Consider the following 27,466-nt stretch of genomic DNA (forward strand, 5'->3'; position numbering starts at 1 on the left):
AAGACTCTACCCGAGAAGAATTGATATTAAATGTATATCTCTTGACATTTTTCAGGATATTGTTTTTATATTATAATGCAATCTTTTAAAGATAATTACACTTTATGTAAGAATCCTGGATTTTGATTGGTTGATAGCCAGCGTATTTTTTTTTACAAATTTACTATTATAAAATGAATATCGTTCTTTTTTTAACGCCACCAGGGTATTTGCCAAAAGAATGTGCCTTTTTTACCCTCTGTGCAGTGGTATTTGCCAAAAAATACTCATTCCGACTGGACGCTTGTAACGTCACGATCATCAATGCGTTTTTGAACATTAACATTAACATTCGGTGTAATCTGGATAATAAACAGATATATCATGTTCTTCAGGGGTATTTGCGAAAAATACCAGTCTTGAGAATGAATTTCCCTCGCCTTACGGCTCGCGAAATTTAACATTCACTCGACTGGTATTTTTCGCAAATACCCATCCTTAACATGATAATCTGTTTATTATCCAATATATTGAACATCAGCGAGGCTTTAACTGTATAAGCCAATAGAAATACATTCTGCTTGTCGCGTGCAACATTTTTAAATGTACAAAGTTTGTAACTGAAGAAGTTCTATGATTTCCCTTTAGTATTTGAAGTGTTCTAATGTTATATTATCTCTGTAATCTCGAGTAATCTCGTTGTGTAATATTCATTTATCCATTTCAAGCCTGAATACAATCCGATATTAATGATTAATACCAAAGAAACAATTTATATGCAAAAGTTTACGTATTGTTTACCATTAAGTGGTTAAGTAAATTGATGTCGTCGCATGAAAACTCCGATTGTAATCACTAAAAAAAGCATTGTACACGTTACGGGATAATCAATTGTAATAAATAAGACTGGCTATATGACAGTTATATCTATCTATTCTACCCAAGAGAGGAGAGGTATAGTTTACATAGAATATACATGCTTAGACTAGACTTTAATCTCATCGTTTGTAAAAACTAAATTGAAAAAAAAGATAATATTGTCTGCTAGGTTAAATCATCAGGAATCAATGGGTTATTCGAAAAAGAAAGAAAAACATATATCAATGATACAATGTGCTTGGTAAATAAAGGTGTAGACAAGAAAGGAATGTACATCGTTTCGTTATTGCTCTTTAAATTCTCTTAAATTAATAATATACAAAGAACTATTTTGTGTAAAAAGTGAATAAAAGGACATGCGTAGTATATGCCAATGAGACCACAACTCAACGACACAAATTATCAAAAGACAACAAAAGACAACAAGAGCTTTAAAAAAATACTGAAAAACGCAAATTTTTCGCTATGATATTACACACCAACGTTTAATGGCGCATCCATAAAAGTTAAGTTAAGAAGACAATATCTTTCATATGGCCGAAGAATATATTTACAAAAATACCAATCCTCAAAGGAAATTCTAAAGAGGAAGTATATAAAAAAAAATGACAGAACTAAACGCTCGGCCGTATATAGTAACCGACGGCAAGACAGGAAATCGATATATTCTAATCTTAGTATATGCATTTTTCGAACAAAACAGTGGGAAAAAATCGGTTTCAAGTTAGGTGCAAATAAAAGCCACAGCAGTATACCGCGTTTCATAAGTCATAAATCAATTGATAGAAAACTAATCCGGGTTAAAAACTAAAACCGAGGGAACACATCAACTATAAGAGAAAAACAACGAAACAACAAAACATTGAAGTGCAACAAACACTGAAGTGCAACTGATATTTGTATGACATTTGATTATAGTTATATTGACAAAAATGGTGTGAGCAACCCATCCAGACATAATTGATTAACGAGACAATAATTGAGATCCAGCAGTCAAAATAACATAACTAAATTATGTGTGTCTGTATACCCTGTTGTGTTTCTTTGTTACATGTGACGTAGCTCTGTACTTGTACATCCTTTCATTGTTTAATTATTCTATGGTTAATATTTGTATCCTTGTGTTTTTTCTAATGTACTTTGTATATATGCCTTTTTGCCTGTCTTTGTTACATAATTGTGTTTTTTTTATAGTGACTAAAATTACAACACAATGTTGACTGCTGTATTCTATTTTTGACATTTTAAACTTTTATGTCTGTTTGGGTTTTGTTCACACATCGTTGTCAATATAATGGAATTTGATACAACTGTCGTACATGTGAGGGGTTTAGCTACATGTGGCAATAAAACCCGGTTTAATTCCTCATTTTCTACATGGGAAAATGCCTGTACCAAATCTGGAACATGATAGTTGTTATCCATTCGTTTGACGTGTTGGAGCTTTTGATTTAGGCTCTTTATTACGGACTTTCCCTATTGAATTTTCCTCTTAGTTCGGTATTTTTGTAATTCTACTTTTATTGTATAATTAACAAGAAACACAACAATCTGCAATGGCTGAATACAAGTCTAGCAAAGACACCAACAAAATGTTTTTTGTAAATGGTAGAGGAATAAATCAAAGTATGAACTTCGAAAAATAATTGTAATTTCAGTTTAATCTCCCCTTAACTAGTTACTCGTTTTTGTTTTTAATGTATTGTTTTGTAGTGGGTGAGGTATTAAACGTCTACAGTTAGTGAAATATAGAAATTATAAACTTTATAAGAAATTAGCCGAAACGGTACCACTTATTTTCTATGAAACAATATATCTTTCATAGACGTATGTATACCCAACATATCATTTGTATTGTATTAAAAAAAAACTAAAGCAGAATATAACTAGTTTTTATTTGATTAACATATGCATTCAAGAAACTTTTCAGTGATCTTCGAAAAAGATCTTTTGGAACTGAGATTTTAATGAAGACAAATGCGAATAAACTTTATCAAGTTCAATCAATGATCCTTTAATAGAACATACTGCATAATTATTAAGTGTACAGAAACGTTATTTACAAAATTAGATATAGCAATAATATATAGATAATGGTAATAGAAAATAACACATTTTACGAGATTGAGATGAACACACAAGAAGCTATAGGAATGGTTACTGTTTAAAATGTACTTGTTACATCTACGTTGGACATTAACATTTTAAAAAGGAAACAAAGCCATAACTTTTAATATCTAAATCAGTTGAAATAAGCTGAACAAATGTATTTTAAGAGATATTCAATCGATAGATTTCATTAGATTAATGATGGTACCTCACGAATCCTTCTAACATCTAACAAAGGTAGCATTCGTTGAATAATAATATGACAAACAGCTTTTGCAGATTTTTTTATTTTTTTTACATGTGTGAATTAATTAATACATGTTATATATAACATAAATTAAGGAGATGTGGTATGTTTGTCAAATGAGACAACTATACAAAAAAGAGGGACTAAAGATACCAAAGGGACAGTCAAACTCATAAATCTAAAACAAACTGACAACGCCATGGCTGAAAATGAAAAAGACAAACAGAAAAAACAATAGTACACATGACACAACATAGAAAACTAAAGAATAAACAACACGAACCCCAACTTTGGTATAGGCATATATATACGATGTCAGGGTTAGATTTGTTTGTGATCGCACAACCCACCACTAATATTGGACAGTAGTGTATCAGCACAACATAAAAGCAAACTATAAAAAAAAACAATTGCCCATTCTCAATTTTACACATATTTTTCAATTGAGAAATAAATATTTTAAACTTAAGATAGGAATATTTATTCATCGACAATTTAACATATTTCTTGGATCTTACTGGCTTATTTTTGTAACGATCATGGACAAGATTTGATGCTCGAAAATATTAAGCTATTACATCACGAATATCAGAAGGGGAGCGTTACGTGTCCATCCGCAACAATTTATCAATTAAATTCACGTGACTTCATTCCTACAATCAAACAACCATCACAAAGCTCTGTGCGCGTAAAGGTAATTAAATTAACTAATTATTATTTTTTTTTATCCTCAACCGAAACAACACCATGTAAAGACAAATTGCCGATGACAATAATAATGGCATTTTGTATAGTCATACGGAATGCAACAGCTCGATTGTAGCCTCACTTGCTATTCTGGCTGACCATAATAAATTTGCCAGTATTAGTTATTAGAAATATGTTATATCCTGAAGTGTGTGTACATGCATGCGTAGATTTACATTAAATATTGTCGAACAGTAACTTTATTAAAATCATTTTTCAAATAAGTGCCTTTATGTAAAAAAATAAAAAAGTCTGTTCCACTGAAATATTCATGACCTTCGAGTTTTTTTCCCTCGTAAGTTTTTTTTTTTAATTTAATCGCAGATGCGCATTAACAATTTCGACAATTAATGTCTTTTCGGCGGGATAAGATGACTTACATCACATATTTTGAAGGTGAAAAGTAAAATCACAAAAATACTGAACTCAGAGGAGAATCCAATTGGAAAGTCCATAATCACTTGGCAAAATCAAATGACAAAACACATTTAAGTGTTATTTAGACTTTGAATTAGCTAAGCTAACGTTAAGACATTCAATTGCACAAATGTTTGAACGGCCGACACCCATAAAACGAAATACTTAATAAATCTGGAAGGTATAAACAAAAACGACATTTTTACACTCTGCCAAAGGGTAGTTTATTTAGTGCTATTTGCAAAAGATAATAAAAAATGCAATGTCATCGAGCTTTTTCCAAACTGGTTGCAAATAATTTACTCATGTTGTAAGAATAAGAAAAAATGCACTGTGGTGTGTATAAAAAGAACTAAATGACAGAATTTTCAGATTAAGTATGAGAAGTCTAATAACAAGCTTTTTGAAAGTAAAATGTAGAATAAAAGTGTCATCGCACTTTTTTATTGCCGTAAATCAAACTGTAAATACATTCCTTCATTAAATTATTGTATCTGAGCTATCTCTCCTTATGAGGCTAATTTAAAACTAGAAGTCAATCGCAAAATCTTCTATCCTAGTAACAATAGTCCGAATAGTGTTCAGATAAAATAAAATAATTTCTTCATTTAAATAAAAAGTATCACAAATTATTTGCATTCCTGCATCATAATTACATTATTTTTAGCTTGAAAATATAAACCGATTATTTTCTGTCTATGTTACAAGATGGCAGGAGCCACCATATCCCACTTAATTTCATAAACTTAACCCGATGAACCCTCAGGACTGATTTTTAACATAAAATATTGTCACCATAGTTTAAAAGGAAAACGTCTGTTCCAGAAAGGCTTCAAGTCATCAATATTCTTGTCTTTTGAGCTTAAACAATAACACATAAACCTCTGGGTAATTCGTTGACAGAAGAAACTAATATTTTATTCTACCAGCAAGTAATGTAGACAAAGAAACCATAGCGCTGCAGATGGCAGATGAAATACATTATAGTACGTTTTACGATTATCACTGTACCTCCATTAGACTTTATCAATGAAAGATGTCACATAATTCCTTCTCATCTCTTGTGCAGCTTTGGCATTTAAGACAAAAAAACTGTTGATTAACTTGATAAGGTTTGATATATGTCAAATACTTTCATATTAAATACCAACATAAGGAACGAAAACAACAGTAAATAAGTTCCATTGATCTTTAACGATTGTTTTTTTTCTAGAACTGTTTGAATTATAAACTCTCATTGTAGCTATATACATGGAGATATAGAATTGTCTACAGGAGCAGCAGATATTATAAACCAGGTATCTTTGATGACCTTTTAAAGTTCAGTCTGTGTATTGCTGTGCTTTCAATTATTGCTAAAGAATATCATTTTGTTCTACTGAATTCCATTTCCTATTGGTTAAATACATTTATATATAGCTTTTCAATGCCGTCATTATCATGACAATTGTTTTGTTTGGTATTGTGAAAATATTTGTAGGAAGTTCAAGATTACATAATCGTTACAATAGTGCGTCACTGTTTGTGGTGTCCTGTGCTGTCTGTCGTTGATGGGAGATGTTCGTTGTTGATCTGTGGTTTGCATGTTGTTTCGACTATTATACTATTTGTGTGTGCGTTTCTCTGTCATGAGTGTTTTGCGTGTGTGTATTGTATTTCTGTCACGTAGTCTGTAATCGGCGCGATATTTTGAAATATTGAGGTTTTGCTAGCTATAAAACATGGTTCAACCATCCATTTTATTTGTATATTTCTCTGTACTGAATGTACTTCCATTTATTTGTTCTGTAGTCCTGTCATATAATGTTGTCATGTTAGTGTTATATCTAACATTGCCATAAAAGCGCGGGGTTTAGCTAGCCACAAAACCAGGTTCAACCAACCATTTTTTCTTAAAATGTGCTGTACCAAGTTAGGAAAATTGCAGTTGTTATCTCATAGTTTGTTTCTGTGTGTGTTGCATTGTCATTTGTTTTGGTTGTTTTTTGTTTCACTTCAGTGTTTCTTTTGTTTCGTTGTTTGCCACTTATAGTTGATGTGTTTCTCTTAGTTTTAGTTTGTAACCCAGATTTATTTTCGATTTATGAGTTTGATTGTCCCTTTTGGTATCTTTCGTCCCTCTTTTGTTTTCTCTCAAACGATTTATGACTTTCGAACAGCGGTATACTACTGTTGCCGTTATTTCTCTGTTATTTCTTTGTTTTTCTCTGATAATTGATGTGTTTCCCTCGGTTTCACTTTGTAACCCGGAATTGTCTCTCAATCGATGTATGACTATTGAACAACGGTATACTTCTATTGCCTTTATTTGAAAGCATTACAAGCACCACATCCCCTTTTTATAATGCGGTTGTAATAAAAGTAATACTAGTTTAAACTGACGAGGTATAAACATATATACAAAACACGTAAAAAAAAACTGTTTAATACTCGTCAAATAAACATGGATACAATATAAAAAAAAATCTGCTAAAATTGAAAGCACTAAAAAATATTTAATTCGTTCATGAATTGATTAACGGTTATTGTGTTTATATTATATAACAATTGATATTATTTTTTTATAAGTGGTACAGAACATTAAAACACTTGAAAGATTACATATTGTGTAACTTTAAGTTGATCAATCTACTTTGAGCAAATTAGAAAAAAACATGATTTTCATAAATGTTTAGATAAAATACATTCTTTAAACAATTACATTTGAATTGATATCATCATATTATTTGTAAATTTCAATGCCCATGTATATTTTTAATGCATTGGATTTCATAATAGAAATCTAAGCCTCGTACATTATACTTTATTCCAATGATATCTGCCCGGTCACTAAACTGCCACACAGTACTCGGTGCCACACATATGTGTTACTTTGTAACAGAAAGATGATCTTCAGGGGTAAAAATAACATATACTAGACAAGAGACAGTACAATAGAAAATATTTCATAATCTATTCTTCATCTGACTTTACATTTAGAAAACTACCGTCATCTTTACCAAGCAGGTAATTAAAGAGAAAGCCTGAAGTTATTTATTGTTTTAGCAGCAGCATTAATAGACGTGATGACGTCTTCCTCTAGCAACTACCGTCACCAGGTAATTAAAGAGAAAGCCTGAAGTTATTTATTGTTTTAGCAGCAGCATTAATAGACGTGATGACGTCTTCCTCTAGCAATTACCGTCATCAGGTAATTAAAGGGAAAGCATGAAGTTATTTATTGTTTTTGAAGCAGCATTAATAGACGTGATGAAGTCTTCCTCTAGCAACAACCTTCATCTTTACCTACCAGGTAATTAAAGAGAAAGCCTGAAGTTATTTATTGTTTTTGCAGCAGCATTAATAGACGTGATGAAGTCTTCCTCTAGCAACTACCTTCATCTTTACCTAGCAGGTAATTAAAGAGAAAGCCTGAAGTTATTTATTGTTTTTGCAGCAGCATTAATAGACGTGATGAAGTCTTCCTCTAGCAACTACCGTCATCTTTACCTACCAGGTAATTAAAGAGAAAGCCTGAAGTTATTTATTGTTTTAGCAGCAGCATTAATATACGTGATGACGTCTTCCTCTAGCAACTACCGTCATCTTTACCTAGCAGGTAATTAAAGGGAAAGCCTGAAGTTATTTATTTTTTTGCAGCAGCATTAATAGACGAGATGAAGTCTTCCTCTAGCAACTACCGTCATCTTTACCAACCAGGTAATTAAAGAGAAAGCCTGAAGTTATTTGTTGTTTTAGCAGCAGCATTAATAGACGTGATGACGTCTTCCTCTAGCAACTACCGTCACCAGGTAATTAAAGAGAAAGCCTGAAGTTATTTATTGTTTTTGCAGCAGCATTAATAGACGTGATGACGTCTTCCTCTAGCAACTACCGTCATCTTTACCTACCAGGTAATTAAAGGGAAAGCCTGAAGTTATTTATTGTTTTTGCAGCAGCATTAATAGACGTGATGACGTCTTCCTCTAGCAACTACCGTCATCTTTACCTAGCAGGTAATTAAAAGGGAAAGCCTGAAGTTATTTATTGTTTTTGCAGCAGCATTAATAGACGTGATGAAGTCTTCCTCTAGCAACTACCTTCATCTTTACCTAGCAGGTAATTAAAGGAAAAGTCTGAAGTTATTTATTGTTTTTGCAGCAGCATTAATAGACGTGATGAAGTCTTCCTCTAGCAACTACCGTCATCTTTACCTACCAGGTAATTAAAGAGAAAGCCTGAAGTTATTTATTGTTTTAGCAGCAGCATTAATATACGTGATGACGTCTTCCTCTAGCAACTACCGTCATCTTTACCTAGCAGGTAATTAAAGGGAAAGCCTGAAGTTATTTATTGTTTTTGCAGCAGCATTAATAGACGAGATGAAGTCTTCCTCTAGCAACTACCGTCATCTTTACCAACCAGGTAATTAAAGAGAAAGCCTGAAGTTATTTGTTGTTTTAGCAGCAGCATTAATAGACGTGATGACGTCTTCCTCTAGCAACTACCGTCACCAGGTAATTAAAGAGAAAGCCTGAAGTTATTTATTGTTTTAGCAGCAGCATTAATAGACGTGATGACGTCTTCCTCTAGCAACAACCGTCATCTTTACCTACCAGGTAATTAAAGGGAAAGCCTGAGGTTATTTATTGTTTTTGCAGCAGCATTAATAGACGTGATGACGTCTTCCTCTAGCAACTACCGTCATCTTTACCTGCCAGGTAATTAAAGGGAAAGCCTGAAGTTATTTATTGTTTTTGCAGCAGCATTAATAGACGTGATGACGTCTTCCTCTAGCAACTACCATCATCTTTACCAAGCGGGTAATTAAAGGGAAAGCCTGAAGTTATTTATTGTTTTTGCAGCAGCATTAATAGACGTGCTGATGTCTTCCTCTAGCAACTACCGTCACCAGGTAATTAAAGAGAAAGCCTGAAGTTATTTATTGTTTTTGCAGCAGCATTTATAGACGTGATGACGTCTTCCTCTAGCAACTACCGTGTTCTTTACCTACCAGGTAATTAAAGGGAAAGCCTGAAGTTATTTATTGTTTTTGCAGCAGCATTAATAGACGTGATGACGTCTTCCTCTAGCAACTACCGTCATCTTTACCAAACAGGTAATTAAAGGGAAAGCCTGAAGTTATTTATTGTTTTTGCAGCAGCATTAATAGACGTGATGACGTCTTCCTCTAGCAACTACCGTCACCAGGTAATTAAAGAGAAAGCCTGAAGTTATTTATTGTTTTAGCAGCATTAATATACGTGATGACGTCTTCCTCTAGCAACTACCGTCACCAGGTAATTAAAGGGAAAGCCTGAAGTTATTTATTGTTTTTGCAGCAGCATTAATAGACGTGATGAAGTCTTCCTCTAGCAACTACCGTCATCTTTACCTACCAGGTAATTAAAGGGAAAGCTTGAAATATTTATTGTTTTAGTAGCAGCATTAATAGACGTGATGAAGTCTTCCTCTAGCAACTACCGTCATCTTTACCTACCAGGTAATTAAAGGGAAAGCCTGAAGTTATTTATTGTTTTTGCAGCAGCATTTATAGACGTGATGACGTCTTCCTCTAGCAACTACCGTCATCTTTACCAACCAGGTAATTAAAGAGAAAGCCTGAAGTTATTTATTGTTTTAGCAGCAGCTAAATAGACGTGATGACGTCTTCCTCTAGCAACTACCGTCACCAGGTAATTAAAGAGAAAGCCTGAAGTTATTTATTGTTTTAGCAGCAGCATTAATAGACGTGATGACGTCTTCCTCTAGCAACTACCGTCACCAGGTAATTAAAGAGAAAGCCTGAAGTTATTTATTGTTTTTGCAGCAGCATTAATAGACGTGATGACGTCTTCCTCTAGCAACTACCGTCATCTTTACCTACCAGGAAATTAAAGGGAAAGCCTGAAGTTATTTATTGTTTTTGCAGCAGCATTAATAGACGTGATGACGTCTTCCTCTAGCAACTCCCGTCATCTTTACCTACCAGGTAATTAAAGGGAAAGTCTGAAGTTATTTATTGTTTTTGCAGCAGCATTAATAGACGTGATGACGTCTTCCTCTAGCAACAACCGTCATCTTTACCAAGCGGGTAATTAAAGGGAAAGCCTGAAGTTATTTATTGTTTTTGAAGCAGCATTAATAAACGTGATGACGTCTTCCTCTAGCAACTACCGTCATCTTTACCTACCAGGTAATTAAAGGGAAAGCCTGAAGTTATTTATTGTTTTTGCAGCAGCATTTATAGACGTGATGACGTCTTCCTCTAGCAACTACCGTGTTCTTTACCTACCAGGTAATTAAAGGGAAAGCCTGAAGTTATTTATTGTTTTTGCAGCAGCATTAATAGACGTGATGACGTCTTCCTCTAGCAACTACCGTCATCTTTACCAAACAGGTAATTAAAGGGAAAGCCTGAAGTTATTTATTGTTTTTGCAGCAGCATTAATAGACGTGATGACGTCTTCCTCTAGCAACAACCGTCATCTTTACCAAGCGGGTAATTAAAGGGAAAGCCTGAAGTTATTTATTGTTTTTGAAGCAGCATTAATAAACGTGATGACGTCTTCCTCTAGCAACTACCGTCATCTTTACCTACCAGGTAATTAAAGGGAAAGCCTGAAGTTATTTATTGTTTTTGCAGCAGCATTTATAGACGTGATGACGTCTTCCTCTAGCAACTACCGTGTTCTTTACCTACCAGGTAATTAAAGGGAAAGCCTGAAGTTATTTATTGTTTTTGCAGCAGCATTAATAGACGTGATGACGTCTTCCTCTAGCAACTACCGTCATCTTTACCAAACAGGTAATTAAAGGGAAAGCCTGAAGTTATTTATTGTTTTTGCAGCAGCATTAATAGACGTGATGACGTCTTCCTCTAGCAACTACCGTCACCAGGTAATTAAAGAGAAAGCCTGAAGTTATTTATTGTTTTAGCAGCAGCATTAATATACGTGATGACGTCTTCCTCTAGCAACTACCGTCACCAGGTAATTAAAGGGAAAGCCTGAAGTTATTTATTGTTTTTGCAGCAGCATTAATATACGTGATGACGTCTTCCTCTAGCAACTACCGTCATCTTTACCTACCAGGTAATTAAAGGGATGGTCTGAAGTTATTTATTGTTTTTTGCAGCAGCATTAATAGACGTGATGAAGTCTTCCTCTAGCAACTACCGTCATCTTTACCTACCAGGTAATTAAAGGGAAAGCCTGAAGTTATTTATTGTTTTTTGCAGCAGCATTAATAGACGTGATGAAGTCTTCCTCTAGCAACTACCTTCATCTTTACCTACCAGGTAATTAAAGGGAAAGCCTGAAGTTATTTATTGTTTCTGCAGCAGCATTAACAGACGTGCTGAAGTCTTCCTCTAGCAATTATGTAAAAACTTTACTAATCAATATGATCTGTTATGTAATATAAACTGGAATCATTTGTGTTTCAATAATATATCTTACTGCAAAGACAAGACTGACAGACTACAAATATGGCTATATTAAAGGAGTAGGTCCGGTAAGGGCCGATTTTGGCCTCACATTTCAGGTTCATCTGACGAAAGATTTTGGACACTTTTTAAACACTTAAGTGTCTCTTTCATTTGATTCAATTAGTTTATGTGAACAATTGTAACGTATTAGTCATTAAAAACTCTCCAATTAAAGCTCAAATATGAACAATCTATCAAAAATGTCAAAAATGTCACTTTTCAGAGGGTTTTTGTCAAAAATGAAAGTGGCAGCATCCGTGTTCATCCTCGGCCTTTATAAATGTTATGTATTATTATCAAATACAATTTACATTCCAATATGAACAATGAACACAAATGCGGTCACTTTCATTTAGACGGAAACCGTCTAAAATTTAACAAAAATGTTAAAATTGTGAAGATTTCAGTAATTTAGCATTACTTAATGATGCTAGTACCTGATATATGTGCATCATATTGTCAAAAACAGCCCATATTTATGTAGCAGATGCAATCGACTTTCCAAAAAATAACTAAAATTTTACATTTTTAAAACAGTTTTGTTAAACTGCTATATTTTGGGGCCAAAAAGGGGTCTTACTGGACCTACTCCTTTCTGCAGATGAGCAAAAAATATATCAAAATAAAGGAAAAATGGTTCCATCGTCTTGTTATGCAAAAAGGGGACATAGCTTAATGATAAGCAACACTATTTCCCCCTAAAGGTATGCAGCAGTCAACACAAAAGTCGCACAAGTTATAATAGACTTAGCAATAAAAGTTCCAAAACTTGTTACAAATGTATCTTATATGTTACAATTAAGGTCATTCTCTACAAATTTACAATACTCTAAGGAGGAAATGAAATATCTCCTTACAACCAAAGTCGAAATACCATATATATGGGATGTTTAACGAACTTTACTACACATGAGGGTATTGCACGGTCGACAATTTTAGTCAAGCATATGTATTCATGTTTCTTACCATTATAGAAAATCACCAATACTGTTCAAGGAAAATTGTCAAGTTGTCCTTTCAAATATTACATTGTTTCTTTTTGCAAAGATTTGTTTGATCATCATAATAAAAGTTTTACATGATTTTCTCGGAATTGTTTAAAGCGATATTTGTTGGCGAAAGGAAATACAAAACGGTGAGAGCCATTAAATATCGTGATGATTTTCTGTATTGTGTGCCAACATTACATTATAGTGTTACCATGTAACTATGAGCTTTTAATTTTATATCTTGGTTCATCCAATGTAAAAGAGTGGAATGCTTATGTAATATTTAAATAGCTGTAATAATCATGTTCTCAATCAATTAAAGCTATTAAAACCATGTTACGGAGATAATTTACCTCTATTACATTCTATTTAATAGCAGTATTGTATATTAATGTTCGGTCTTTTGATGTACTAATATTTTCTTGTGTATAGACAATCATTTTCAACTTTAAAATACAAATTGCATGTTCCGTCATAAAATTGTTAATGAAGCAATTTATATAAATATTTATTATAGCGCAGTATCGTCCCATACCAATCCTCTGTCTTTTATGTTAAAAGGTTTAAGCGTACAGTACAACCTTTGGTAAATCTCAATGCTATTTAATGTGGCATGCAGACTGTAGTCTATTTTCTAGCTTTTGATTTAAGCGATATTTCTATATTAACAATGCCAAAAAAAAAAAAAGTTTCAGCTCTCAATTTTCTGTTTTATTATTATATGTCATAGCCATTTACGTCATGTTTCTAACAGCTTTCATATCGTCAATAACACGTGATCATTACATCGTTCGTTACTTCATTGCCAGAAATACTGTCGTAAGGTGATCGTTCTTTAACTACGATCTTTACTAAGCTGTATTTGGCAAAACTTTTAGGAATTTTAGGTCCTTAATGCTCTTCAACTTCGTACTTTTAATTTGGGGGCATTTTTAACATTTTGTTATTCGAGCGTCAATGATGAGTCTTATGGAGACGTAACGCGCGTCTAGCGTAAATATTATATTTGAATCCTGGTATTATTGATGAGTTTATTTATTGTTGGTTATCTGTCTATCAATAATACATGTTCTTACTTAACACGCCTATACCGACATGAGAAACACATAATACATGTTCTTACTTAACACGCCTATACCGACATAAGAAACACAGCAACTCGACCGACAAACAGATATAAAAAAAAATCATCAAGTTACAATCAACAACAGACGATCTGACAAATAACGTCACAATGTACCCCATAGTAAGGTATAATACAAAAGTGATATAAACATATAGAAAACCACGGGGCATATCAATATAACCTGGCAGGAAATCATGTTTCTATTTTGTTTTTATCTTTATCTATCTATCTGTCTGTTGAGTTTCTGTGTTTGATTCGACGGTATAGGCGTATGCAAACATTTAGCTTTTTAGACACCTAGTGAATATTTCCGATCAGATCAAGGCTATGAGTTGAAGAACTCGATGTAACTTTTAATTAAACAGTAAACAGCCTTTACTACAATTATATCTATAAATTACTGTACACATGATCGCGGTAATTTACATAAGTAATGGGTTTCAATGCTCAAGAAGTCTCCGGTAAACATTATTATTTTGGTTGCAAATACTTTCAGATGAAAGGTTATTGCGCAGTAAACATTGAAAACACATATATCATTATTGTTAATGTCATAAAAGACTTAAGGTCAAAAGCAAACAGTGGTGTTGCTTTATTTAATTTTTGTCGCATTTTCCAATAGATAGTTAAAATAAATGCGAGTGCTCAATGACTGAACGTAAGATATTTTGCATCCCTTGATGTATTGCTTTATCATTTCTGTATAAAGTACCTTTCAGGTACGTTGTGACGGTTTTTATTAGATTTGCTCTCCTAGTATGGTTTGCAATTTGGTGACATATTCCGACATTTTTTTGGATCGAATTAAATAATGCGTTTCTTTGCTGCTGCGTGTTTATATCTTTACAAAACCAATTACAATCGAACCAATCCAAATTCAAGACCATTAACAAGTAAGATTTACTTATACATACGTTAATTTTGGTTGATTTTGGTGTCAAATACGCACAGATGAGCACAAAACAATCAGACTCGAACTTCAATTTATTTCAGAAAACTGGTTAAATATAATTGGAGAGATTGGTATTTAGGACCGTTCTTTGGCACAATTTGTTTAAATCGTTTTCAACTTGTTTAACAAGGGTCTAAAAAGGTATGGAGGATAACACCTGATATAATACAAACGTTACAGTTTTTCTTTTATTAACTAAATTGGCTAAGCCACCCAAAAAGACATATTGGTAAATGTGACAATAAAGATGACCCAGCAGCAACAACTATGAAAACATACATCCGGGCTATACAGCAAAGCGGACTTAAAAATTCAAATAAACATACAAATAAATCAAACAAAGCGGAAATAGTAAATGTTTTAGACCTTCGTATATTTTTGGACACCTATATCACAGGCGCTTGGGTAAATGATACAGATTTTGTTTTTTGGATTTTTTTTTTTTGCTGATTAAAATATTCAATTTTCTATATTTATAATACATAGCCTATCACTTCTGTGCATGTACTTAGTATGGATAGTAAAATTTGGTATTTTCTCTGGGTCGTTTAAATCACTCGAAACTAGGTGAGACATGCACAGAAGTGATAGATATGTATTATAAATATAGAAAATTGAATATTTTAATCAGCAAAAAAAAAATACCTCTGTATGTTGACTTTTAAATGTTTCTGATTAATTGTGATGTGGGTTATTAGATTGCATATTTAAAGATTGCATATTTTGGCGTTAATATTGATTCACTTATAGGGTCTTTAAACACATTTATTAAAAACCAGTTGTTGGCATGACACGGGTTATGTTCTTCTCATATATGTTATGATGGTATGATACTAAACCCCTAACGGGAAGGATTGTGCCTAATGTTCATATGATGAAATCATAATCTTTCAGTCAGTTTAATTGAAGTCTGGAGCTGGCATGTCTGTTAACTGCTAGTAGTCTGTTGTTATTTATGTATTATTGTCATTTTATTTATTTTCTTTGGTTACATCTTCTGACATCAGACTCGGACTTCTCTTGAACTGAATTTTAATGTGCGTATTGTTATGCGTTTACTTTTCTACATTGGCTAGAGGTATAGGGGGAGGGTTGAGATCTCACAAACATGTTTAACCCCGCCGCATTTTTGCGCCTGTCCCAAGTCAGGAGCCTCTGGCCTTTGTTAGTCTTGTATTATTTTAATTTTAGTTTCCTGTGTACAATTTGGAAATTAGTATGGCGTTCATTATCACTGAACTAGTATATATTTGTTTAGGGGCCAGTTGAAGGACTCCTCCGGGTGCGGGAATTTCTCGCTACATTGAAGACCTGTTGGTGACCTTCTGCTGTTGTTTTTTTCTATGGTCGGGTTGTTATCTCTTTGGCACATTCCCCATTTCCATTCTCAATTTTATATTGGCCCCTTGAGGTATTTTACACATCTGACTGCATTCGTACTCAAGTTTATTTATACAAACATTATTTTTTATTCATTTCATTCATATTTTTTAGCGTATCCTATATACTTTCTCTAGTTACAAAGGTCACAATCCGAGTATTTAATATGTGCCGATAGGGACGGATAAGTGTGATATCAACAAGAATTCAATTCAATATTCAATATTATATATTATATATTAATGTATTTTGTCGATAATTTCGTCTTATCATTTACACGTTTTGTCGTGTAGGCGTTAGTTTTTGTTTATTCTCTATCTATCCACTAATTACGTGTTTAAGTTTGTCACATGACATCATCGATACTATGTTATCCACTTTCCAAAAGTGATCTCATTCCTATTGATATTCAAGGTTATGAAACATGTGTATTATAGAGAGAGAACAGAATTCGATGAAACATTTATATTATAGAGAGAGAACAAAATTCGATTGATGGGTATATAATGGTAACCCTGTGTCTGGACTATAGATATTGGAAACCTTTATCCTGAAATGGACAATTGGTAATTTACTTTTGATATACAAGCATGGTTTCTATAGCCAGTCGATGAGGAAACGATATATCTTGATATCGACAAATAAAACTGGTTATTTGTGATGTATATACTTTATTATATTTTAACTCACTTTTCATGATAATTTGTGATCTTAACGTTTCGATTTCTTTTTTGTAATTCAAAATAATATGAAACATTGTGTGACTCCAAAATATTCATAGATTTTTCCTTCCAATACTAGTCAAGTCACTGTTTAAAATTTTAAACCATTCTGTGTAATGATGTTTAAAATTTATTCTAAAACATAATGGTGAGCTACGTTCTAGACACAATTATCATTGAAAATATTCAGGACAAATATTCGCACTAAAATGCCATTAGAAAGAAAATAAATTTTTCTGAGCTGATGAGAGAAGAACATAATTATCTTCACAAAAGTAGTATTTTCACAAATTTTAATACTGAACATGCAATATTTGTTTAGTCCTAACTTAATATCAGTATTGACCAATCGTTCTCTCTATCCAACTAGCCACACTGTTTGCAGCGAAAGTCTTCATATCAGTCCAACCATAAGTTCTAGAACTGATTAGGCGTAAAATATTAACTGCTAGAAGTTTAAGCAAAACACAATAAAATATTAACTGCTAGAAGTTTAAGCAAAACACAATCAAGTACTCTTAGATCTTATATTTATGTTTGCTTTTTAAAGAGTTATATGTGTATTTAGTTCCTCAGATAAGTGAAGCCTTTTTAAATTGAATGGATAATTCAAGAGGATATATAATTGAGGATGGAAAATTTGAATGTGTCAAAAGACAACAACCTTACCAAAGAACAGAAAACAATCAAAGGCCACCAATGTTCCTTCGACGCAGCGAGAAAAATTCTTCACACGGTTTCGGCCTTCAGCTGGCACATAAACAATAGTATATTCTGGTTCAGCAAAATGGACACAGAATTGAACTCCGAAATTTATAAATGAACCAAAATTTGAAGAAGAAAAAACACACAAGTTGAAAGTGTATACTGTTGATCCAGTAATTATATATCGTATATTTATTGCTCTTTTTATCTTATCTTAACACGAAGTATATGCATTCTAAAATTTGGTGTTATATGTGTTTTACGATAATTAAAATTGAGAAAGGAAATGGGGAATGTGTCAAAGCGACAACCCGACCATAGAGCAGACAACAGCCGAAGGCCACCAATTGGTCTCCAATGTAGCGAGAATTCCCGCACCCGCAGGTGTCCTTCAGCTGGCCCCTAAACATATGTATACCAGTACAGCGATAATGGACGTCATACTAAACTCTGAACCATACACAAGAAACCAAAATCAAAAATCATACAAGACTAACAAAGGCCAGAGGTTCCCGACTTGGGACAGGCGCAAAATTGCGGCGGGGTTAAACATGTTTATGAGATCTCAACCCTCCATCTATACCTCTAGCCAATGTAGAAAAGTAAACGCACAACAATACGCACACCAAAATTCAGCCCAAGAGAAGTCCGAGTGCGATGTCAAAAGATGTAACAAAAGAAAATAAACAAAATGACAATAATACATAAACAACAACAGACCACTAGCAGTCAACTGACACGCAAGCCCCAGACCTCAATCAAACCGACTGAAAGACCATGTTTTCATCATATGAATATCAGGCACAATCCCTCCCGTTAGGGGGCTAGTATCATAACTATATATTATAATTATAACGTAAAGATTTAAGTGAAGAAAAAACACACCTGCTTCTTGAGTTGGATAAAAAAAAACACATTAATATTTCAATACAGCAACATTAACATCATAAAAACTGTAAAAACTTAGAAATAAAAAAAAACGTAAATAGTAGAAAACTAAACGTATAAACAGAAGAAATGTTCATAAACTATACCTTACATAAATTTGTACATTAAGAAGGTGGAATATGGAACTGTTATAAATTGTTGAATAAAGAATTTGAATTAAAATCATATCCAGAATGTTTTTGCCTCTGTTTATTTATTTTATCATATTTTTAAAGATAACTATTTCGTGCTATTCGACCGGATGTTTTGTTTTATACGCTTAGGGTAAATTATGATTTATAAATCGTTTTTTTTTTTTTTTGACCAGAAACAATCGACTATTAAAAATAAAAGATATAGGCCGCATTTCTTTCTTACACAAACGATCAAACGGCTAAGCGCGCACATGTTTTGATAATTTCTTTCAAACATGCATTTGCAAAGTGTATATTAATTTAACTTTGACAAACTATGCATACGCTAAAAATGCGTCTACAGTTTGTCTTTTGTCGTTTGTTAGTATAAACGCTACATTTGTTTCTAACTTCAACCTGATTAAAAGAAGTTGTTCATTCTACGTTTGTAAAACGTATGTCTACCAACAACATGTGCATGCATTATTGAAAGTTCAAACAGGGTCAGTAAACCTATTAAACGATGTATTTGTTTCCACTTTTAGAAAACAACAACAAACGCGACACAACGTTTACAAAATTTTGGTTAAAAAAATGCGGCCTATGTATGATTGCCAATTGACAACTTTCAATCAGAGACCAAATGACCAAGAACTTAATTAGTAATATAAAGTTTTATTTCAACAAGATTCTACCTTTTAATTGAAATTGTGAATGTATTCTTATTTTGTCCGCTGGTTGCCATTTTCTTGCACATTTCCTACAATTCGAATTTCCTATAAAACTCGTACATCGCTGTATAATATACTTCCTATTTTGTTCACCAGTAAACGAGGAATTTGTTAACATTATGATTCTCCGTATTCCTATAAAATCAGTGGGGAGGGGCATATTTATGACAGATCTTGTATTTGGTGAAATGATTCCTAGTACATATGAATTGCCAATTTTATACTGCCGTTTTTGCAGTAAGCTATACCATATACATTACGGTCAATGTCCTTCAGAAGTAGAGATATAAGTGAGTGAAATATAACGACTGGATTATTCGGGTTTATATATGATAGAAAAATTTAATTTCCTTCTACAGAAGTAGTATCAAGTATATTAGAAAGTAATTGACTATCAGACGTGAGGTGTTGTACGTGGGTGGCACCAGTCGTGCTGTCGTTCACTTATATGTTTAGGAGAAGTGAGTTAGTCGTCCAGTCATAGATTTTAAAGAAACGAGTCTGTGTGTCGTCCAGTAAATGTTGAAGAGAAGCAAGTTAAGTTCGTATCACTTCAAAACTCTCAAGTGGTCGACCTGTTGTTGTTAAGTGGATTGCAGATAAAAATTGAACGTGCAATAAGGCAATAATAAAGAGTAGACAACTTACCCACACACCATGGGGCTGTAAATAACAGAAATACTGCTCGATACATCATCGTCTTCATACTGAAAAATCAATCCAAAACATAGTCATATGGTTTTTGTTCTGTTATAGAGTAATAAACTTCATTGATGTACTGATTTATAAACGTAACAAGACAACAACCAACCCAAAGAACGTCCACAATACACAGGTAAACCACACTGTCAATTACATGTATAAATATGGGTGAAGTTTGGAAGATTTTGTAGGGTGTCATTGGATGATTACTTGATCCCACAAGGGAGGTAACCGCGTGCTTCAGTGCCATATAATAGTGATATATCCAATATTGATTAAAGGAAACCAACATTACTTTAAAATCAAGATCATATCCACAAGGGAAACCAAATGCCTATTTTATGGGAATTTCAATTAATGTCAAATTTTATCATACAAATTGTACTTAACATGGAAAAGCATGTATCTGTTTTTGAAACATTGAATTTTACGAGACAAATCTATTAATGCATTAACTGTTCGTTTTTATATAAGGAAGATACTGCTATTTAGTACAAGATAAAAACACATTTCAAAAACTCAATATTAAAACTTGCCTAAAGTAAGATGAAATGAATTAGGTATTATACGTCATAGCGAGGCTTCCGATTTCACCAAACAAGTTGCACATAACTTGACTGAATAAACTTAAAATACTAAATATTGAGAGGCTTACAATCATTTGGTTTGATTTAGTAATATCATCATCACTATCAATATACTAGTAGTTGTTTTAATTATTATGATTGATGATTGATTAATTGATTTATAAATGTTTTATGATGTTTGTTAAAAGATTGCTTTATATAAAAAAAAAAGAAGATGTGGTATGATTGTCAATGAGACAACTGTCCACAAGAGACCAAAATGACATAGACATTAACAAATATAGGTCACTGTACGGCCTTCAATAATGAGCAAAGCCCATACCGCATAGTCCTTTTGCTTTGTTTGTATTCCTGTTGATGTTTAAATAAAACATGCTAAATTTACATGTAAATAAAACAAGATGCAAGGTATAATGAAATGAGACAACAACAAAGACACAAGAAAACCGAAAACCAGTTATGTTATGGTCTGCACAAAGGCTTGTAGTTTTACATATATAATATAGTATGCAAGAGTAGAAGGTAGCCCTCCAACATTCTAAGCTGTAACACACGACAGGTGTCTTCGGCACTAGCTAAAATACGTCTGGCATTTTTGTTTTTTCCGACAATATTGTTTTTAATTATATGCAATTAGGTTTCTCGTTTGAATTGTTTCACTTTTATCATGTCAAGGCATTTTATAGCTGACTATTAACATTTCAACTATGTTGGATAGTTGTCTCGTAAGGTATCATGCAGGAACCTTATTCCTTTTTCTGACATTGAACAAGAAGAAAGAAACTATATATAGGACCATAGTATTCTAATTTACACCTGTTATCAGTATCATGAAACAAAATGGATCTAGCGTATTGGTTTATGATTCGAAATCCATATACAAAGCTACGCAAAATTCAAGCAGACTACCAGTTCTTTTATTGCTGTTCTTCGTCTTAAAACATATGCTTTCAGCAGGGAGCTATGTGTGTACATCAGCGTTGTATTAAACACTGGCAAGATTCGTAGAATATTGACTTAGATATGAACCCCTAGGGTGCAATCAACAGTTTTTTTCTATGACGTCATATTTTGAGGGACCATGTATAAGTGACCCTTAGTGGTGGACTGATTAATAAAGATACCTGTATAAAACTAGATATCACTGGAATCAGAATGTCTCTAGTTTATAATGGAATAAAAAAAAAGTGTACTTTTAATAGTATAAAAAAGTTTTATCCAGAGAAACTGGGAAAAACATTGCCTAATTTAAGCTTAAAAAACCTGAAATCAGGTCATGTGCACACCCCTGAGGACATGATACCTGCACATTTTTCATTATCAAAGTTGTATGAATTTCATAGATTTTTACCTGGTCTTTCAAAAAATTCACGCTTCAGGGTACGTTCGCCTGCTCCGAAAAGAGCTACAGGGGCTGCAAATAAGCTATGAATTTTCACTGCCAAAAAAACAGACTGTTTACAGTGTTGTCTCCCCTCAAAACATGAATACTTAATCTAATTTTTTAAATTATTTCAATCATTTATCCTGTTTTAATTGAAGTTAATTAACATATCTTTACAACTAAATACAAAAAACATGATACTTTTTCACCAATTATGTTGATAAAAAGGGACTTCCCTCCATGTCTATTTTTAGTTGGGGAATCCCTAGTTTTTTATACGAAACTGTTTATAGCACCCCTATCCATAAATAACATATAATATTCTTGATTAAGCATTTTACTATGTATGATGAAAAACAATGAATCAAACAGACTTCTAGTATTTGGCGATTATTAGCGCTGGGTGACCAAGATTCGTTCAATGTCGACGCATATGGCTATTTGACCTCATAATATGTATTATGCAAATAAATAAATTTTAACGATCATCTAACATTTTGTAATTACAATATTATGTGCAACAGCAAGTCTTTAATTAAATTTGATTTAAAATTCAATATCTTTATTTCAATATCAGGTCAGAAAATTATACCAAGATTATGCAAATGGTAAATGTACAAATGTATTAGCAGAAAGCTAGAAATATTCGACGCCATTAAAAATTATGATGCGTTAATAATTATTATCTGATATCCAAGTACAAAAAGAAATGTTATAATCAACTGAAACCAGCCGTGGGACCGTGAGACAATGAACTATTGAAATATTTACAGACCACTGCTGCAACAAAAAGAGAATTACATCTAATGTTAAAAGTACAATCAATTATATAAAGTGATAGAACTCTCACCATTTACATTGTTATACATTCAATATTGAATAATTTTAAAATGTTTTCATTTATAAAATGATTTTACCAAAAGTCCTTTGATTCACACAAATCAATTATGTTTTATATTTTATAAACATACTGTTAAATATTTGCATAAAGCGAAGTTGTAGTTAATGATTTCGAATGAGATAACGAGATAAGTTATCAATACTTTATATAAATATGTAAAAAGACCAATGAAAACACATTATAAGGGTTTTGTTCTGTTATTGTTTCAATCTTTGACTTATTTGATCTTTTTAAATATTGTTTCTTTAATTAACTATTAGTATCCTTCGAATTGAACCAGTAAAAGTATTGCTTTTAAATCTTTGTGATTCTATTGAACATGTGTTCAGAAACAAACAATTCAAAGTCTTGCTTTTAAGATCTATGCGATTCCATTACACCGCGATCAATGCGATCAATTTCTCCTATGCATATGATGCTGATGCACCCTGTTTCTACTTTACATGATACTGGCTCCATTAATGCATTCTCGTCATTTTTTTTTCTATGTTAACCTTAAATTGATTCTGTATTTATACCTCCTTTTGAAACTTTAGAAACAAATGTATTCTTTGTACAAGTATTACATAAATGTATCACAGAACAAGATTAACTTAAACCGTTTTGATTTTGATAAAAGCACTAGCGAGATGAAAAAACTTGAATTCATTTATTTATTTAATCTTACAATAATCTGTACGCATGACGAGATGTAAAAATAAGGCAACTCCACTCTTTAAAAAATAGAGGTTTTGAGACTGCCGCATAAAAATGTGATAAGAAAAAAATGGTCTACATCTTTGCTCGGGAAAGCTTTTGTCAACAAATGAACATTACATATGATAATTTGCATAGTTAAGTGCAATTAATTGATAATGCATGGTTTACTTTTTGTTTTTATTCTGGTTCAGTAATTTCCATTACAGTTCCCTCCTACAGCTACACTATGACCTCTTTGAAAGCTTCAAAACGAAAAGGAGCAGAATCGACTGATTAGATAAAAAAAAATACTTGATACGACTGACGTTATTATCTGTGTATTGGTATTTTAGTCCCTAAACTGGCAAACATAAAACTCTATCAAAGCCAGGTCATTGAGATCTGTCAATGGTAATTTATATCACTTCACTGTGTAACAATCAATTATATTTACATTTCTCTTCAGTAACCGGTTACAGGACAAAGTGGAACTTGACTTTAAATGATCATGGATTAAGGAACCAGGACAAACGGAATCTTCCGCAATAAAATCAGAGAAAAACGAATAAGTAGCTATATAGAACTTCAACTGCTACCTGCTCTTGATCAAACACCAAGGTTTTAACAGAAAAAAGTCTTTGACTCGATTTTTAATCAGTTTAACAAAATTATAGAAAATTGAAACAACTGAGGTACTTTAAACTCAATTATTTCCCTCAAATGAGAGTCTGTCAAGTACCTAATCAAAAATCAATTTTGAGTTGTCTCTTGGTGTACGGTAATGTGACAATATATATGTTTTAGCTTAAGTTGTTGAAGATATTGATTGCCACGAAAAAATATAAATAGATTATTAAACTATTATCTGGGGACGTTTGATTTAAAGAGAGTGTCTAGGATCCGTATCACATATAGTTTTACTTTCGGCGTCTTTGTATTGATCGTCTTCGAACCCACTGTGTAATTACGGGACTGACTTCATGGTTTTATATTTCTTAGATCATAAACCATTGCACGTAATTTTAACTTTCAACCCATGACGTCATCTTATCGCTTTCGATCCAACTGATATGATAAAGTACATTTTGAAAACACGACCTTTTTATCGTTTAAAATTAATCATTTTAATATCTGATGCAACTTATATCAATATTTCATATCAAACTTTTATCGGAAATACTTGTACATAATTTTGTGGTAATAAAACGTGATGCCAGCATTTTAGATCGCGGTGAGCGTGGTGCGATCGTGGTCTAGTGGGACTGTGGCTTAAAGAGAATGTTTTGGACCACTTTTATGTACCGAGAATATTAATGAACTATACTTTAACCCAATATATTAATAATTTATATGTCAGCAGAAACTAACTATAAATAAAGGGTATAATCAAAGTCACGTGATAAAATATAGCACGGAACAGAATTAATATTTAAAATGTTAGCCAGATAGCTTTATGTGTACGTGATAGTTAAAGAAGAAAATACCTACTATTTTGACAATAATTAGGACGAGATATCAAATACCTTCACCAACATATAGAGTAGAACAAAAAAGAAGACAAACCCTGTCTTAATAAAAGTATTTATATAAAAAAAAAGAAGACGTATATATAGTATGCATTTCAAACAGTTAACCAATTTAGGAAAGTACATTTTTACTGCATTTAAAATCAGAGACCATATTACATGAACATTCTCTGTCTGTTTACTTGTTTACTATGAACATTTATATTGACACCGATGAACTGTAAAGTTCAAGGTAATAAAAGAATTTGAAATTTGAAATTTCAGTGAGACAACCATTCCCCAGAGTCCAAAGAGGTGGACTACAGTAACCAAGTATAGGTCAACGTACTTGATACAACTGTCCACTAGAGTCCAAAGAGGTGGATCACAGTAATCAAATATAGGTCAACGTACGGCTTACGGCTATATCAGCAAAGCCCATACAAACTGTATAGTCAGTTATAAAGGTCCGACATGACAAAACGTAAAACGTTTCAAACAAGAAAACGAAACGACATGAGTTACAATTGTTATATGTATATGTATGGTCCTCCAGGTACGTAATACAATGTATGGTCCTCCAGGTACGTAATACAATGTATGGTCCTCCAGGTACGTAATACAATGTATGGTCCTCCAGGTACGTAATACAATGTATGGTCCTCCAGGTACGTAATACAATGTATGGTCCTCCAGGTACGTAATACAAGGTATGGTCCTCCAGGTACGTAATACAAGGTATGGTCCTCCAGGTACGTATTACAATGTATGGTCCTCCAGGTACGTAATACAAGGTATGGTCCTCCAGGTACGTAATACAAGGTATGGTCCTCCAGGTACGTAATACAATGTATGGTCCTCCAGGTACGTAATACAAGGTATGGTCCTCCAGGTACGTAATACAATGTATGGTCCTCCAGGTACGTAATACAAGGTATGGTCCTCCAGGTACGTAATACAATGTATGGTCCTCCAGGTACGTATTACAATGTATGGTCCTCCAGGTACGTAATACAATGTATGGTCCTCCAGGTACGTAATACAATGTATGGTCCTCCAGGTACGTAATACAATGTATGACAAAACAATTAACCAATAGCAACTGTGACAGACATGTTCAGCAACGAACGACAACCACTGATTTACCCTTGCTGGCTGAATTAAAACCAAATTTGCATTTAAACATTTACAACTAATATATATAAAAAAGAAGATGAGGTATGATTGCCAGTGAGACAACTCTCTACAACAGACCAAAATGACACAGAAATTAACAACCATAGGTCATTGTACGGCCTTCAACAATAAACAAAGCCCATACCGCATAGTCAACTATAAAAGGCTCCGAAATGACAATGTAAAACAATTCAAACGAGAAAACTAGCGGCCTAATATGTATTGAATGCTGAAAAATAATTTTGTTTATAGAATAAATCCTCATCAAAAGTAAAAAGTGAACCGATAACCTTCGTATGTTTCTGTAATTATAAACTTTTTAACAGGTGAATGTAAAAAGAGATAGTTATGATTAAGGGGAGGGTAATGAGGTTCTTACATCTTACAAAAATACAAAACTTTCTTTTATTGCTTTTTCATCACATTTATTTTCATTCATTGCTGATCATTTTTGCAGATGAAAAATGGCAAACTGTTATCAGTGATGCAAGATCTTATCAAATAAAACAAGCATGCTGACTTTGTTATTTTAAATGATATAATTATCTTATTTTCAATTCTCAAAATTACTTTATTGAATTTTCTGTGTGTATTTTACATTTTAATGACGATGACAGTTACAGATTCTAGCTATAAAACCAGATGTAACCCACCAAGTTCTTAAGAAATGTCTGTACCATGTTAGGGATATGACTTTTGTATTCCATCAGTTCCGTTCGTTTATATATAGTTGATCATTTGATTTTGTTGATTTTAATGAACTTTCCTTTTTTTTTAGCTTTTTTTACAGAATTCACTTAATGCCAATGAGACATCTTCTCACTAGAGACCAAATGATACAGAAATTAACAACTATAGGTCACAGTACGGTCTTCAACAATGAGCAAAGCCCATACCGCTTAGTCAGCTATAAAAGACCCTGATATGACAAACGTAAAACAAATCAAATGAGAAAACTAACGCACTAATTCATGTACAAAAAAATCCACCAAAACAAATATGTGACACATCAACAAACTAC

General features: G+C 32.9%; 1 protein-coding gene across 6 annotated transcripts in view; it reads right to left on the reverse strand.

The window, feature by feature from the left end:
* Positions 1-27,466, reverse strand: part of LOC139487450 (neuronal acetylcholine receptor subunit alpha-10-like) — a 122,640-nt gene that overhangs the window by 37,704 nt on the left and 57,470 nt on the right. For 4 of the 6 annotated variants that reach the window (XM_071272234.1, XM_071272239.1, XM_071272235.1 and 1 more), the window contains exon 2: positions 20,161-20,219. In XM_071272234.1, coding sequence (XP_071128335.1) covers positions 20,161-20,219 — 59 coding nt within the window. Of the gene's footprint in view, positions 1-20,156; positions 20,220-27,466 lie in introns of all 6 variants that reach the window. The other 2 variants (XM_071272240.1, XM_071272236.1) reach the window with 1 other exon arrangement.

This window comes from Mytilus edulis, chromosome 9, assembly GCF_963676685.1.
Source record: "Mytilus edulis chromosome 9, xbMytEdul2.2, whole genome shotgun sequence".
Lineage (NCBI taxonomy): Eukaryota > Metazoa > Mollusca > Bivalvia > Mytilida > Mytilidae > Mytilus > Mytilus edulis.